Here is a 16,587-nt window from a genome sequence, read left to right as displayed (position 1 = left end):
TAACAGGCGGGCCACAGACAAATAACGGTGCAGTAAAACAGTGGTGTGCAGAACGGCATCTCGGAACGCACAACTCATCGGTCCTTGTCACGGATGGGCTATTGCAGCAGACGACCACACTGGGTTCCACTCCTATCAGCTAAAGACAAGAAGCAGCAGCTCCAGTGGACACGCGATCACCAACACTGGACAATTGAGGAGTGGAAAAACATCGCCTGGTCCGACGAATCCCGGTTCCTGTTGCGTCATGCTGATGGCAGTCAGGATTTGGCGTAAGCAGCATGAGTCCATGGACCAATCTTGCCTGGTGTCAACGGTACAGGCTGGTGGCGGAGGTATACCGCCGTCCAATCTGCAACAACTGTGTGATGCCATCTCGTCAGCATGGACCAACATCCCCGTGGAACCTTTCCGACATGTCGAATCCATGCCCCGAAGAATTCAGGCTGTTCTGGAAGCAAAGGGGGGTCCGACACGGTATTAGATAGGTGTACCTAATAAACTGGCCAGCGAGTGTATACTTCAATATATTGCTAATGTGTTTGTGAAAGGAGCAGAACCAACATGAAATGTTTTTAGAGAGCATTTATTAAGGCAGCGAAAAAAGAAATAAAACGATCAAAGCAAAACATTTCAACACTGGGAATAGAATGAACACCGGGTTTCACAGTAGTGAGGTCACAGCTTTCAGACAAGCTTCCTTCCTTCCACGTTATTCAACCACCTTTTCCTATCTCTTCACCCAATGAACACCAGAAAAACCAGACCAGTCCAGTGTATAAGTCAACATCCAGTTCCTAATACTCAGTAATAAAGAAAAGGTCTCACAGTGATTCAGGGGTGTCCACAAGTCCACACAGAAGAGGACTTGTACCCTCAGGGTATGACTAGCAACGTGACGTCAATACTTCCTAACAGAAATAGAAAAAGTGAGGTCAGAAAAATCAGGATTTCCTTATTAAATCAGAAAATAATCATATCTCTGCACAGCAAAATTCTCTGTTCACATTCATTTGACTAATAGGACTACAGACGGTGGTTTTGTATGGGTACCGTTTTCATAAGACTCTACAGTAGTAGTGTTTTGAGAAGCTCACTACAATCTGTAAGTGGTTGATTGTCCAGCACGGTCCATGTTTAGGATCCTCCATAGAAATAGAATCAGTAGAAGGGACACTTCCATTCAAACCAGTGGTCCGTTGCAGGTGCATCAGTTGCTGTACTGGGCGTACCATTTGGAATGTGTGCTGAAAATGGACACTAACTAACCGGTTCTACGTAGGCAAACATGTCAAATTCTACTAATCTGCCCTATTGGATGGAGCAGGAAATAAAACAGTGTCTTTCAGAGCTACTGTATGTCTGTTCTACTAATTGTAATTCTACGGCCCGTTTCTCTGGCTGCACTCCAGCAGGTGAGGCAGGAAGAAGTGGGCCGTCCCGTCGTCAGGCAACAGGCCCAGGAACTCCAGGGGGTTCAGCTCCATGGCAACCACCACCAGCGTTTCTGTTGTCAGGGAAAATGCAGATGTTATGGCCGAAACTCTCTGAATATTGAAGGGGCAATCTGCAATTGATACTATACATACATTTTTATACTTTTAAATGAATTATATTAATCCAATGATTCTTGAAGAATCTATACTGAACAAAAATAAACCCAACATGCAACAATTTCAACGATTTTACGGAGTTACGGTTCATTTAAGGAAATCAGTCAATTGAAATAAATTCATTAGGCCCTAATCTATGGATTTCACATGACTGGGCAGGGACGCAGCCATGGCTGAGCCTGGGAGGGCATATGCCTGGGAGCCAGGCCCAGTCAATCAGAATTAGTTTCTCCCCACAAAAGGGATTTATTACAGACAGAAATACTCCTCAGTTTCATCAGCTGTCCGGGGTGGCTGGTCTTTAACGATCCTATAGGTGAAGAAGCCAGATGTGGAGGTCCTGGGCTGGGGTGGTTACACGTGGTCTGCGGTTGTGAGGCCAGTTGGACGTACTGCCAAATTCTCTAAAACGATGTTGGAGGCGGCTTATGGTAGAGAAATTAACATTACATTCTCTGGCAAAAGCTCTGGTGGACATTCCTGCAGTCAGCATGCCAATTGTGGTATTGTGTTGTGTGATAAAACTGCACATTTTAGAGTGGCCTTTTATTGTCCCCAGCACAAGGTGCACCTGTGTAATGATCATGCTGTTTAATCAGCTTCTTGATATGCCACACCTGTCAGGTGTATGGATTATCTTGGCAAATGAGAAATGCTCACTAACAGGGATGTAAACAAATTTGTGCACAACATTTGAGAGAAATAAGCTTTTTTGTGCTTATGGAACATTTCTGGGATCTTTTATTTCAGCTCATGAAACCAACACTTTACATGTTGTTTATATTTTGGTTCAGTGTATTACATCTATAAACCACATGATCTTAGTTCAACTGTTGTAACCAATCAGAACCCAAAATATAAGCTTGTTTTACTCCACTGTTTGTAAACAATGTCATTGTTAACAAACACTGTATAGCCTCAAAACATATTTAAAACTCTAAAATGTTGATATCATGGATGGTCAGTCCTTGCATCCATAACTCTAATCATTTGAGACTGGTTATACTTATCCAGCCCCATCCCTAAGCATGTTACCCAAAACAGTGGTGGGGTATACTTTGTTATTGTTTGAACTGCAAATTGCCCCTTTAACCACAGCAAAGGAGGTGACATTCTGGAGTTAAACCCTATGCTTGAAACACAGGCTAGAGTCTAACGGTGAAACTATACTGACACCGTGACGAGAGCGTCCCGTCATCTTCCTCATCACGAGAGCGCCCCGTCATTTCCCTCATCACGAGAGCGTCCCGTAATACCCCTCATCACGAGAGCGTCCCGTCATCTCCCTCATCACGAGAGCTCCCCGTCATCTCCCTCATCACGAGAGCGTCCCGTAAACCCCCTCATCACGAGAGCTCCCCATCATCTCCCTCATCACGAGAGCGTCCCGTAATCCCCCTCATCACGAGAGCGTCCCGTAATCCCCCTCATCACGAGAGCGTCCCTTAATCCCCCTCATCACGAGAGCGTCCCGTAATCCCCCTCATCACGAGAGCGTCCCGTCATCCCCCTCATCACGAGAGCGTCCCGTCATCTCCCTCATCACGAGAGCGTCCCGTCATCTCCCTCATCACGAGAGCGTCCCGTCAACTCCCTCATCACGAGCGTCCCGTCATCTCCCTCATCACGAGAGCGTCCCGTCATCTCCCTCATCACGAGAGCGTCCCGTCATCTCCCTCATCACGAGAGCGTCCCGTCATCTCCCTCATCACGAGAGCGTCCCGTCATCTCCCTCATCACGAGAGCGTCCCGTCATCTCCCTCATCACGAGCGTCCGTCATCTCCCTCATCACGGAGCGTCCCGTCATCTCCCTCATCACGAGAGCGTCCCGTCATCTCCCTCATCACGAGAGCGCCCGTCATCTCCCTCATCACGAGAGCGCCCCGTCATCTCCCTCATCACGAGAGCGTCCCGTCATCTCCCTCATCACGAGAGCGTCCCGTCATCTCCCTCATCACGAGAGCGTCCCGTCATCTCCCTCATCACGAGAGCGTCCCGTCATCTCCCTCATCACGAGAGCGTCCAAAATCTGCTTCTTGTGATATGCTGATAGAATGGAAATGCCCCGCCTACATTTCGGCCACACATCTCGTAATGGGAGGATATTTGCATGTTTGTTGTAATTAAAATGATTTTAAGTAGTTATATCAGCGTTTAGATTTTTTATTTTTTTTACAGAAGCCTAAAATGCAATACCAAACCTTTCAATGTGTGCAGGGTGATTTTTGCTATTTTCCTACTTAGTTTTATGATTATTGAGATTATTTGTGAATTTATATGTGATATTATGTGCTTATTTTCTGTGTAGCTACAGCTATGCAACGCTGGCGAGGAAAATAGACTGGAAGCGTAAAACTACACTGATTCAAGCGAGCCTCGCTTCGCAGACGACAAACTGCTTTCGCGTCCGGTATAGCATGTCTCATAGATCACAGTGAGTTGTTAAACTGCAGTTCACGTTACGGAGACGCGACGGTGACAGTGTAGTTTGACCGTGAGTGTACCTTTGAGTGCAGACAGTAGGATGGCGTTCTCGCCCCGTGTTGCTCTGGTTCTCTCACACAGCTCAGGGAACAGCTTCTGCCACCACAGAGCCTGAACGAAAACACATGAATCCATTAGAAAGAGCTACACTATAGAACCATTGAAATAAAAAAGGCAATGTTCCCGTGTTTTCGCGGAGACTGCATTCACTGTAAACGCAGCGTATGTTTTCTCAATCTGAAATGACCTTTAAAATTGCGCTATTACGCAGACCTTCCGCGCTACGGATTGAATCCAGCCCTTAGTATTCAGAGCGTAGGATGGAGGCTAGAGGTTATGAGGATGTAAGGTTGTGCAAGTACGCGCACGGTGTAAGTTCAACAGTCGGGTTAGAGGAGTTGGGGCATGTTTCACAGAAGGATGACAGTTACAGAGTACCCACCATTTTGTTGTTCTGCAGCTCGTGGTTAGCGTAAGGGATGATGGCCTGAGGACAGCGGTCCAGCAGCCTCTCCATGGAGCTCTCGTGGCGGCCCAGCTTGGTGGCACAGAGCACGTGCACACTGAGCCCCGCGTTGTCCCCGTCTGGCAGCTGCTCCAACAGGGGCAGGATGGACGACACGTCCAGGGTGGGGCCGCACAGCAGGGACTGGATGGGTCATTGTTTGTTCAGCATAGTGGTACATTTACATGTAAGGGTAAAAAAAAAAGCTTTATTTTACAAGTTGATTGGTTGGTTGATTGATTCCATGTCTGATTGATAAATAGCACGCGAATGATGTAGCGAGACTGACCTGTAGTTTGTGGAGGTCCTCTTGGTCATCTGGAATGACGTTGAAGTGAGCTGGAGTTAGGATGCTGACCCAGGGATACAACACGCCGTAGTGAGAACACCAGTTGATCTACAACACAGAAACAGTCACCCAGGGATACAACACGCCGTAGTGAGAACACCAGTTGATCTACAACACAGAAACAGTCACCCAGGGATACAACACGCCGTAGTGAGAACACCAGTTGATCTACAACACAGAAACAGTCACCCAGGGATACAACACGCCGTAGTGAGAACACCAGTTGATCTACAACACAGAAACAGTCACCCAGGGATCAGAGCATATGAGCGGAGTGGAGCGTGAGCGGACGGATTTTGAACAGAGCGCAGAGCGGCATTTTTAAAAGGACGGAGCGTCGCCCTATGTCCCGCTCCAATTTCGCTCGCTCACACCACGAGTCTGAAGCATGCTCAAGCCTGACCCAGAATCCATCTGTTTAATTTAATTTGTGTCGTCCATGAATTTGTATTTTATAGAGCGAGAGGAGCAGCAGCAGCAACAAGAGAAAAGGGTTGAGGAATTCAAAAGTTTATTCACTGCACGCAAAGGCCCAACCATAACAAGGGAGAGAAAAAGAGAGCTGGATGTAGCATTTTTTAAAATGATTTTCATGGACTATGAACCGCTGAGTAAAGGAGAACGCGAAGGGATGCAACACTTCGCCAGCGCAGCTCAACCGGGCTACACTCCCCCAAGAAACTATGATAAATCAGTACTTTACTTTGTCAAATTTACATCTGAGATGCCCCATTCACATGCTTCAGCTGGCGATCAAAAACGCCGTTAACAAGCACGACAACATTAATAGGCTGTTAGTGAAAGTCGGGCACCTGGTGAAAAGTGTACGCAAGAGCACAGAGGAAACCGACCAATTAGGTGTCCGCCTCACAAATGCCTGCGCCATTCGATGGAGCAGCCAGCTGCGGATGATTCAGTCGTTCATCCGGTTGTTCCAAAAAGACCCGTTATGGTAAAACAAACTCAAGTCTAATGTTGCTAACATCACCCTGAATCAAGTACGGCAGCTGACGCACCTTGTCAGTGTGCTGACACCACTAGCAGACCTCACAGACAAAATGCAGAAGGAGCTGGGGAACCTGGGGATGATCCTCCCTGCTGTCACAGAAATCAAATCCCTGCTCACCGATTACACTCACGCTGCACTTCCAATGGGCATCGCTGCTTTTGCAGAAACATTGGCAAACAACGTGTCAATTCGCTATGGAATATACTATACTGATTAACATCTCATTTTAGCGTCAGTGTTAGATCCCGTTTCAAGACAGAATGGATAATCCGAGATGAGTCTGTATGCAACAAATTTGGGGAGATAAAGTAAGGCTGTGGTTTAAGCTAAAAGTGAAATACATGCAGATTTTGTTCCTTTTTTGGAGTGAGCGGGGGGCGATTTGAGTGGAGCGCGATGCAAACTGCGTTGAGCGCTGAGCGACAATGAGCGGACTGGCCTGATGTGGCTTTGAGCGGGGGGAGCGGAGGGGTGAACAGCTCCGTGAGCGAGGAGCTGAGATTCTCACCGCTCCACTCCGCTCATATGCTCTGCCAGGGATACAACACGCCGTAGTGAGAACACCAGTTGATCTACAGACAGACAGACAGACAGACAGACAGACGGACAGACAGACAGACGGACAACCTCTCCACTACCTCCTAGGCTCCATCCCTAGGGAACATCACACCTTACTGAGAAGAACACACTACAGACACACAAACACACCAGGTCGTCTGCGCTTTTGAGCGGTTTGAATCCGTGGCCGTCTCGGCGTGTGATGCGGTCGATGTAGACAGTGGTGAGGCGGAACAGCAGCTCCTGGATGACAGCTTCCTGTGACGAGGCCATCAGCAGGGCCTCCCAGAAGTCAACCAGCAGCTGAGGGCCTCCCTGGGGCCCCGACACGTCCCAACACAGCTCCTACAGAACACACACACACACACACACACACAACCACACGCACGCACACACTTCAATACATTCACAATGAAACGCATTACATATTGTCACATTTTGGAATCGAATCCTGGAGGAAATTCTATAGGAATGACACACACACACTGTAACCCCTAACCTGGAAGAAGAGGTTAGCCTCGTCCAGTTTGACCTTGTCGTTCTCGTGCAGCGCCACCATGGCTGCCACCAGCAGGCCGTCCTGGCTGTCTCTGAGGTGGCGTGCCAGGAGAGTGGGCACCACCCCGTCCCCTCTGCCATGCAACAGCAGCTTGGCTTCCTCAATGAACCCATACACCTGCAGCATCTGGAGGGGGCATAGAGCAGATACACTGTTCACACACACACACACACACACACACACACGCTCCTTCCCCCACCACGATACACACACACACGCTCCTTCCCCCACCACGATACACACACACACACACACACACACACACACACACACACACACACACACACACACACACACACACACACACACACACACACACACACACACACACACACACACACACGCTCCTTCCCCCACCACGACACACAAACATGATCAGACCTCTGTGTGTCGGTCCATGTGTTGCCTGTAGAGCTGCAGGTCTCCCATGCGGAGGGCCAGGGCAGCCTTGGACAAGGTGAGGGGTACGGAGGGGGCTCCGATGGCCTCCAGGCGCTCTAGGTGGGCCAGGCCACAGTCAGGGCTAGCTCTAACCATGGAGGGGCTGGCTATGACATGGGGGAGCTGGGACGGCTCGGCCGCACCGAAGATATCCAGCACCTCGTTGGCTGTCTCCTACAACACACACACACACACACACACACAGACACCACGGAATATCTACAGTGTGGCTATTGAATCAGATGTGCTAGTGTTGGAATTGAACAAGTATGTGGAATGGCTGTTGGTCTCCGAGGACTGGTGTAAGTCACCTCAGTGAGCTGCTCCAGGGTCTCCTCACAGAGGGAGTGTTTGAGGAAGAAGAGGAAGCCTTTCCCGTAGCCACAGAGGCTGTTAGACAGACCCCTGTTCCTGAAGATCACCTCGGTCACAGACAGGCCTGACATCTTATAGTAGGGCAGGGCCAGGTGGCAGTCACGCTTATCAAACCTACACATAATAATAATAATAAATAATATGCCATTTAGCAGACGCTTTTATCCAAAGCGACTTACAGTCATGCGTGCATACATTTTTGTGTAGGGGTGGTCCCGGGGATCGAACCCACTACCTTGGCGTTACAAGCGCCGTGCTCTACCAGCTGAGCTACAGAGGACCAGTGGAAGGGATGGTCGCACTTTATATTAAGTAAACCAACTAAGAAATCAATCAACTAACATATCAATCAACTAACATATGAATCAATCAACCTTGATGTTAATGTGACCCCCCGACCCCACTGACCTGCTGAAGCAGTCTCCTAACTGGGCGCAGCTCTCCAGGAAGGCTTGCTGCAGCTCCTCTCGGTCTGTGGTCCCTGTTGTTGTAGATCTCATGGCCTGGGCTAGGTTCTGACCAGTGGTCAGAGGCCGCTCTACAGGGTTTCCCACCCGGGGGTCCAGGAGCGTGGCTCTCAGGAGGAGGTGGGCTTCACTGAGCAGGTGCAGACAGCTCTGAGACAGAGGGTTGGTCTCCTCATACTTCTTACTGTACTCCACCTAGCCCAGAGAAAAGGTTCATTGTTGAATGCATGGTTAAACAGTATAAATGATTGTTGAATGCATGGTTAAACACTATAAATTATTGTTGAATGCATGGTTAAACACTATAAATTATTGTTGAATACATGGTTAAACAGTATAAATGATTGCTGAATGCAAGGTTAAACAGTATAAATGATTGCTGAATGCAAGGTTCAGCACAACCAACACAGGCCAAATAAAACATTATGATAAAATTAGGTAAGGTGTCATAACGTTAAGGTTTTTGTTGACATGTTATCAGGGTGCGGTACCATCTCGTTGTAGAGCTGGAGTGGGGGGACGGTGTTGACCACGTACAGGTTCCAGCCATGACCCATCTCACTGGGATTCTGGGGCTTGGTGAAGGACGACTTCCTGTTCCTGGGCCAGAGAAGCAGGAAGTACAGTCAGCTCATCTCCATAATGGCCACAGATGGCTGACATTACAGCTTCTAGGAGGTCAGAAACTACAGCTCAGCTCCCATAACATCAAGCTCAAACGGTTACAGTAGCCCCTGGTCTGGACCATGCAGAATGCTAAGTTTAAGTTTAAGTGTGTAGCTCAATTGGAGCTCACATGAATGCCACAAACCTATGAGCTCAAAGACTAGCAAACATTTAGTTTCAGTTCCAGTTCACATTTACATGTGAGTCATTTAGCAGACGCTCTTATCCAGAGCGACTTACAGTTAGTGCATTCATCTGAAGGGGGCTAGGTGAGACAACCACATAGCATAGTCATAGTAAGCAAAACAATTCCTCAACAAAGCAGCTATCAGCAAAGCCAGTGCTAGCACTTCTCCCTAAAAAGGTTGGTCTGACTACCTACCAATCACCAGAGGATGTTATTGAGGGCAGGGGTTTTGGGGGTTAATGCGAATCAGACATGTTGCATGCTTTTATTCACGACTCCACATGTTAACACACAAGGCCTGCTGACTCATGTGCGGAACATATTGTGTGTGTGTGTATATTGTGTGTGTGTGTGTGTGTGTGTGTGTGTGTATGTATGTATGTGTGTGTATGTATGTGTGTGTGTGTGTGTGTGTGTGTGTGTGTGTGTGTGTGTGTGTGTGTGTGTGTGTGTGTGTGTGTGTGTGTGTGTGTGTGTGTGTGTATGTGTGTGTGTATGTGTGTGTGTATGTGTGTGGGTGTGTGTGGGTGTGTGTGTGTATGTGTGTGTGTGTGTGTGTGTGTGTGTGTGTGTGTGTGTTCTATCGGTTACCTATCCAGTTCAGCCTGTAGCAGTAACAGTTAATAACAGACTTGATGCTATTAGCCAGTGAAACGCTGCGGTGCCAAGCAATCTCATGTGATAACAAAGCCCCTGTGTGTAAATGTGTGTGGAAGATTTGGATAAAGGGTCAGCTTCGTGGAGGAATGGTGTTTCTACCGGTCACGGGGTGTTTCTACCGGTTATGGGGTGTTTCTACTGGTCATGGGGTGTTTCTACTGGTCATGGGGTGTTTCTACTGATCACGTGGTGTTTCTACCGGTTATGGGGTGTTTCTACTGGTCACGTGGTGTTTCTACCGGTCATGGGGTGTTTCTACTGGTCATGGGGTGTTTCTACCGGTCATGGGGTGTTTCTACTGGTCACGTGGTGTTTCTACTGGTCATGGGGTGTTTCTACTGGTCATGGGGTGTTTCTACCGGTCACTGGGTGTTTCTACTGATCACGGGGTGTTTCTACTGATCACGGGGTGTTTCTACTGGTCATGGGGTGTTTCTACCGGTCACGGGGTGTTTCTACTGGTCACGGGGTGTTTCTACTGATCATGGGGTGTTTCTACTGGTCACGTGGTGTTTCTACTGGTCATGGGGTGTTTCTACTGGTCACGTGGTGTTTCTACCGGTCATGGGGTGTTTCTACTGGTCATGGGGTGTTTCTACTGGTCACGGGGTGTTTCTACTGGTCATGGGGTGTTTCTACTGGTCACGTGGTGTTTCTACCGGTCATGGGGTGTTTCTACTGGTCACGTGGTGTTTCTACCGGTCATGGGGTGTTTCTACTGGTCATGGGGTCTTCCAACCTCTGGAGCCATCATGCTCTAGTCTAATCAGGCGTACTGGGTTTCTATCTGGAGCCATCATGCTCTAGTCTAATCAGGCGTACTGGGTTTTCAAACATTAATGCTCACTGTACATAATATATGCCACTTAGCAGACGCTTTTATCCAAATGCGACTTAGAGTCATCCTTGCATACAGTTTACATACCGGTGGTCCCGGGAATCGAACCGCCATGCTCTAACAACTGAGCTACATAGGACCACTACATGAATGACATGATATTATGTACAGTAGGTGATATCATCACACTGATATGATGTACTGTTTAGTCCATCAGTTAGTGACTAGACACACAGGGTGATATTGTTTTAGTGGGGTTGGGGTTTGGGGGATATTCCGGGTGGACACCATCAAGTGGCCAGGAGACTTACAGGAAGGAGTGAGCCAGAAAGCTCTCCAGAGCCGGCGTGGTGGAAGGCTTTATACCTACTGCTAGGAAAATCCCCCTAAGGATTTTGTGATCTTTGTAATCTCTACAATAAGAGTTACAGGCACAATTGAAGCACAAGAGGGGAGATTCAGATATATATATTTAAAATCCTATAAATTAACAATGCAATCTTTTGAACACAAATGTGAAGAAATAAAGTGTAGTTTCAGTGCTTAATAAATGATGGGTGTGTGTATTGACTGAACACTGCTTTACTTGTGCTACACAGTAAGATACAATATTCTTTCACATTTTTGACGGTTTACCGGTATTTTGTGTTTCGGAATAATATAAGAAGTTCTTAATATGTTTTATGTGTAGTGCACGACCCTAAACATTATATGTGGTTTTAATGGTCTTTCCCCATTCTAATTGTTTTATACTAAACCAAAACTGACAGTGAAGTAGTCCAATTTGTAAAACTTTTCAATTATTTATCACTGTATTAAAATATAAATATAGAATATACAGTTGAAGTCGGAAGTTATCATACACCTCAGCCAAATACATTTAAACTCAGTTTTTCACAATTCCTGACATCCAATCCTAGTAAAAATTCCCTGTCTTAGGTCAGTTAGGATCACCACTTTATTTTAAGAATGTGAAATGTCAGAATAATAGTAGAGAGTGATTTATTTCAGTTTTTATTTCTTTCATCACATTCCCAGTGGGTCAGAAGTTGCACTCAATTAGTATTTGGTAGCATTGCCTTTAAATTGTTTAACTTGGGTCAAACGTTTCGGGTAGCCTTCCACAAGCTTCCCACAATCAGTTGGGTGAATTTTGGTCCATTCCTCCTGACAGAGCTGGTGTAACTGAGTCAGGTATGTAGGCCTCCTTGCTCGCACACGCTTTTTCAGTTCTGCCCACACATTTTTTATAGGATTGAGGTCAGGGCTTTGTGATGGCCACTCCAATACCTTGACTTTGTTGTCCTTAAGCCATTTTGCCACAACTTTGGAAGTATGCTTGGGGTCATTGTCCATTTGGAAGACCCATTTGCGACCAAGCTTTAACTTCCTGACTGATGTCTTGAGATGTTGCTTCAATATATGCACATAATTTTCCTTCCTCATGATGCCATCTATTTTGTGAAGTGCACCAGTCCCTCCTGCAGCAAAGCACCCCCACAGCATGATGCTGCCACCCCCGTGCTTCACGGTTGGGATGGTGTTATTCGGCTTGCAAGCGCCCCCTTTTTCCTCCAAACATAACGATGGTCATTATGGCCAAACAGTTCTATTTTTGTTTCATCAGACCAGAGGACATTTCTCCAAAAAGTACGATCTTTGTCCCCATGTGCAGTTGCAAACCGTAGTCTGGCTTTTTTATGGCGGTTTTGGAGCAGTGGCTTCCTCCTTGCTGAGCGGCCTTTCAGGTTATGTCGATATAGGACTCGTTTTACTGTGGATATAGATACTTTTGTACCCGTTTCCTCCAGCATCTTCACAAGGTCCTTTGCTGTTGTTCTGGGATTGATTTGCACCAAAGTACGTTCATCTCTAGGACACCGAACGGGTCTCCTTCCTGAGCGGTATGACGGCTGCGTGGTCCCATGGTGTTTATACTTGCATACTATTGTTTGAACAGATGAACGTGGTACCTTCAGGCATTTGGAAATTGCTCCCAAGGACAAGGATGAACCAGACTTGTGGAGGTCTACCATTTTCTTTCTGAGTTCTTGGCTGATTTATTTTGATTTTCCCATGATGTCAAGCAAAGAGGCACTGAGTTTGAAGGTAGGCCTTGAAATACATCCACAGGTACACCTCCAATTGACTCAAATTATGTCAATTAGCCTATCAGAAGCTTCTAAAGCCATGACATCATTTTCTGGAATTTTCCAAGCTGTTTAAAGGCACAGTCAACTTCGTGTATGTAAACTTCTGACCCACTGGAATTGTGATACAGTGAATTATAAGTGAAATAATCTGTCTGTAAACAATTGTTGGAAAAATTACTTGCGTCATGCACAAAGTAGATGTCCTAACCGACTTGCCAAAACTATAGTTTGTTAACGAGAAATTTGTGGAGTGGTTGAAAAACGAGTTTTAATGACTCCAACCTAAGTGTATGTAAACTTCCGACTTCAACTGTAGATGGTATCAAAATATAATTAAATAAAAAAATAATTTGCCGCATTAACCAGTATACCTTAAAAATACAATATCATCACCCAACCCTAGATCAGATGTCTAACCATACAGTGAGGGAAAAAAGTATTTGATCCCCTGCTGATTTTGTACGTTTGCCCACTGAAAAAGACATGATCAGTTTATCATTTTAAATGGTAGGTTTATTTGAACAGTGAGAGACAGAATAACAACAAAAAAATCCAGAAAAACGCATGTCAAAAATGTTATAAATTGATTTGCATTTTAATGAGGGAAATAAGTATTTGACCCCTCTGCAAAACATGACTTAGTACTTGGTGGCAAAACCCTTGTTGGCAATCACAGAGGTCAGACGTTTCTTGTAGTTGGCCACCAGGTTTGCACACATCCCAGGAGGGATTTTGTCCCACTCCTCTTTGCAGATCTTCTCCAAGTCATTAAGGTTTCGAGGCTGACGTTTGGCAACTCGAACCTTCAGCTCCCTCCACAGATTTTCTATGGGATTCAGGTCTGGAGACTGGCTAGGCCACTCCAGGACCTTAATGTGCTTCTTCTTGAGCCACTCCTTTGTTGCCTTGGCCGTGTGTTTTGGGTCATTGTCATGCTGGAATACCCATCCACGACCCATTTTCAATGCCCTGGCTGAGGGAAGGAGGTTCTTACCCAAGATTTGACGGTACATGGCCCCGTCCATCGTCCCTTTGATGCAGTGAAGTTGTCCTGTTCCCTTAGCAGAAAAACACCCCCAAAGCATAATGTTTCCACCTCCATGTTTGACGGTGGGCATGGTGTTCTTGGGGTCATAGGCAGCATTCCTCCTCCTCCGAATATGGCGAGTTGAGTTGATGCCAAAGAGCTCAATTTTGGTCTCATCTGACCACAACACTTTCACCCAGTTCTCCTCTGAATCATTCAGATGTTCATTGGCAAACTTCAGACGGGCCTGTATATGTGCTTTCTTGAGCAGGGGGACCTTGCGGGCGCTGCAGGATTTCAGTCCTTCACGGCGTAGTGTGTTACCAATTGTTTTCTTGGTTACTATGGTCCCAGCTGCCTTGAGATCATTGACAAGATCCTCCCGTGTAGTTGGGGGCTGATTCCTCACCGTTCTCATGATCATTGCAACTCCACGAGGTGAGATCTTGCATGGAGCCCCAGGCCGAGGGAGATTGACAGTTCTTTTGTGTTTCTTCCATTTGCAAATAATCGCACCAACTGTTGTCACCTTCTCTTCAAGCTGCTTGGCGATGGTCTTGTAGCCCATTCCAGCCTTGTGTAGGTCTACAATCTTGTCCCTAACATCCTTGGAGAGCTCTTTGGTCTTGGCCATGGTGGAGAGTTTGGAATCTGATTGATTGATTGCTTCTGTGGACAGGTGTCTTTTATACAGGTAACAAGCTGAGATTAGGAGCACTCCCTTTAAGAGTGTGCTCCTAATCTCAGCTCGTTACCTGTATAAAAGACACCTGGGAGCCAGAAATCTTTCTGATTGAGAGGGGGTCAAATACCTATTTCCCTCATTAAAATGCAAATCAATTTATACCATTTTTGACATGCATTTTTCTGGATTTTGTTGTTGTTATTCTGTCTCTCACTGTTCAAATAAACCTACCATTAAAATTATAGACTGATCATTTCTTTGTCAGTGGGCAAACGTACAAAATCAGCAGGGGATCAAATACTTTTTTCCCTCCTCACTGTAAATCTATAGCATTGCCTAAATTGGAATTGGTCCGATTTTGAAGCAGTATTTAGTTTGATTGGAGTCAATTGCAAAGGTATATTTCCTTTCTCATCAAGTGTGGCTCTAGCTATGACTACAGTGACTAAGTATGAGTGAGTGAGAGACCTACGTGACCCTGCGTGCGGTCCTCTCTGTGTCCTCCCTGGTCTCCACATCTGCAGCGGTCAGCAGAACGATGTAGTGACGGTAATGACACAGAGCTTTCAGACCAATGAACAGCTGCATTCGCAGAGCACACATCTCCATGGTGATGGGAGGACAGGCCTGCACACACACACACACACACACACACACACACACACACGGCAGTTACACTTGAGCGTCTTTTATTACCTGGTGGTTGTTAAGTTGGTGAAATTGTAATGACATTGTTATTACCTAACAATTACACTCTTGTATCTTTGGGATTGATTAAAAATAAAATCACATTGCTGTTACATGTCAAGTGGATATCCATTGAGAACCGTTTCTTGCAGATATTAAGGTCTTACTCTGGGAAACTGACGGGAGGGGCAGTAAGTAGCCACGCACAATGAAGATTCCACATTAAATCGAATTGGGCCTCCCAGCATGTGCAGACCAATCACATGACTGTAGAGCACTAAGATTCCATTTAGCCTCTCCATTACCATTCCAGAGAGACACTGCTGCCCTGTCTAACAAGGTGCTGCTCAGATTCCACTGTGTCACTGTTGGACACGCATGCATGCATGCATGCATGCATAGACACACACTGCGCAAAACAACGGGACTCTTGTGACCAGATGCAACTGTGCAAGTGGTTGCCATTTTGAGCCCTTTCAACCTCCAACATCTTTGTGAATGTAACGCAGTGACCTGAGCCAAGCAGACAGCTATCTGTATTTATGGAGAAGCTCTGGTCCACTCTAACGACTTCCTGTCTTATTGTGTAGCAGGGCCAATCGAGGCACAACCCAATCACACACAAGAGGGGAAGCCTCTCTTCTCCAGACCATCTCCGGTGACCTTCTCCCCTACCTCACCTCGCTGATCAACTCATCCTTGACCGCTGGCTATGTCCCTTCCGTCTTCAAGAGAGCGAGAGTTGCACCCCTTCTCAAAAAACCAACACTCGATCCCACTGATGTCAACAACTACAGACCAGTATCCCTTCTTTCTTTTCTTTCCAAAACTATTGAGCGTGCCGTCTTTAGCCAACTCTCTTGCTATCTCTCTCAGAATGACCTTCTTGATCCAAACCAGTCAGGTTTCAGGACTGGTCATTCAACTGAGACTGCTCTTCTCTGTGTCACGGAGGCTCTCCGCACTGCTAAAGCTAACTCTCTCTCCTCTGCTCTTGTCCTTCTAGACCTGTCTGCTGCCTTTGATACTGTGAACCATCAGATCCTCCTCTCCACCCTCTCCGAGCTGGGCATCTCCGGCGCGGCTCACTCCTGGATTGCGTCCTACCTGACCGGTCGCTCCTACCAAGTGGCGTGGCGAGAAGCTGTCTCCGCACCACGTGCTCTCACCACTGGTGTCCCCCAGGGCTCAGTTCTAGGCCCTCTCCTATTCTCCCTATACACCAAGTCACTTGGCTCTGTCATATCCTCACATGGCCTCTCCTATCATTGCTACGCTGACGATACACAACTAATCTTATCCTTTCCCCCTTCTGATAACCAG

At 46.7% G+C, this 16,587-nt stretch overlaps 1 protein-coding gene across 6 annotated transcripts in view; it reads right to left on the bottom strand.

Annotated features, from left to right (window-relative positions):
* Positions 1-570: 570 nt before the first annotated feature.
* The window catches only part of hps3 (HPS3 biogenesis of lysosomal organelles complex 2 subunit 1), a 44,331-nt gene continuing 28,314 nt past the window's right edge, over positions 571-16,587 (bottom strand). Inside the window, exons 8-19 of one of the 6 annotated variants that reach the window (XM_045205389.1) lie at positions 15,050-15,204; positions 11,024-11,125; positions 8,853-8,961; positions 8,303-8,556; positions 7,831-8,008; positions 7,460-7,693; positions 7,019-7,204; positions 6,670-6,864; positions 4,893-5,000; positions 4,541-4,747; positions 4,119-4,209; positions 571-1,507 (exon numbers count right to left, since the gene is read on the bottom strand). In XM_045205389.1, coding sequence (XP_045061324.1) covers positions 1,383-1,507; positions 4,119-4,209; positions 4,541-4,747; positions 4,893-5,000; positions 6,670-6,864; positions 7,019-7,204; positions 7,460-7,693; positions 7,831-8,008; positions 8,303-8,556; positions 8,853-8,961; positions 11,024-11,125; positions 15,050-15,204 — 1,944 coding nt within the window. In that variant the 3' untranslated portion in view covers positions 571-1,382. Of the gene's footprint in view, positions 1,508-4,118; positions 4,210-4,540; positions 4,748-4,892; positions 5,001-6,428; positions 6,534-6,669; positions 6,915-7,018; positions 7,205-7,459; positions 7,694-7,830; positions 8,009-8,302; positions 8,557-8,852; positions 8,962-11,023; positions 11,126-15,049; positions 15,205-16,587 lie in introns of those variants that run through there. The other 5 variants (XM_041840596.2, XM_045205390.1, XM_045205391.1 and 2 more) reach the window with 5 other exon arrangements.

This window comes from Coregonus clupeaformis, chromosome 20 (genome assembly GCF_020615455.1).
Source record: "Coregonus clupeaformis isolate EN_2021a chromosome 20, ASM2061545v1, whole genome shotgun sequence".
NCBI classification, from domain to species: Eukaryota; Metazoa; Chordata; class Actinopteri; order Salmoniformes; family Salmonidae; genus Coregonus; species Coregonus clupeaformis.
Note: the sequence above shows the minus strand (reverse complement) of the source record. Positions and strands in the feature narration are given on the sequence as shown.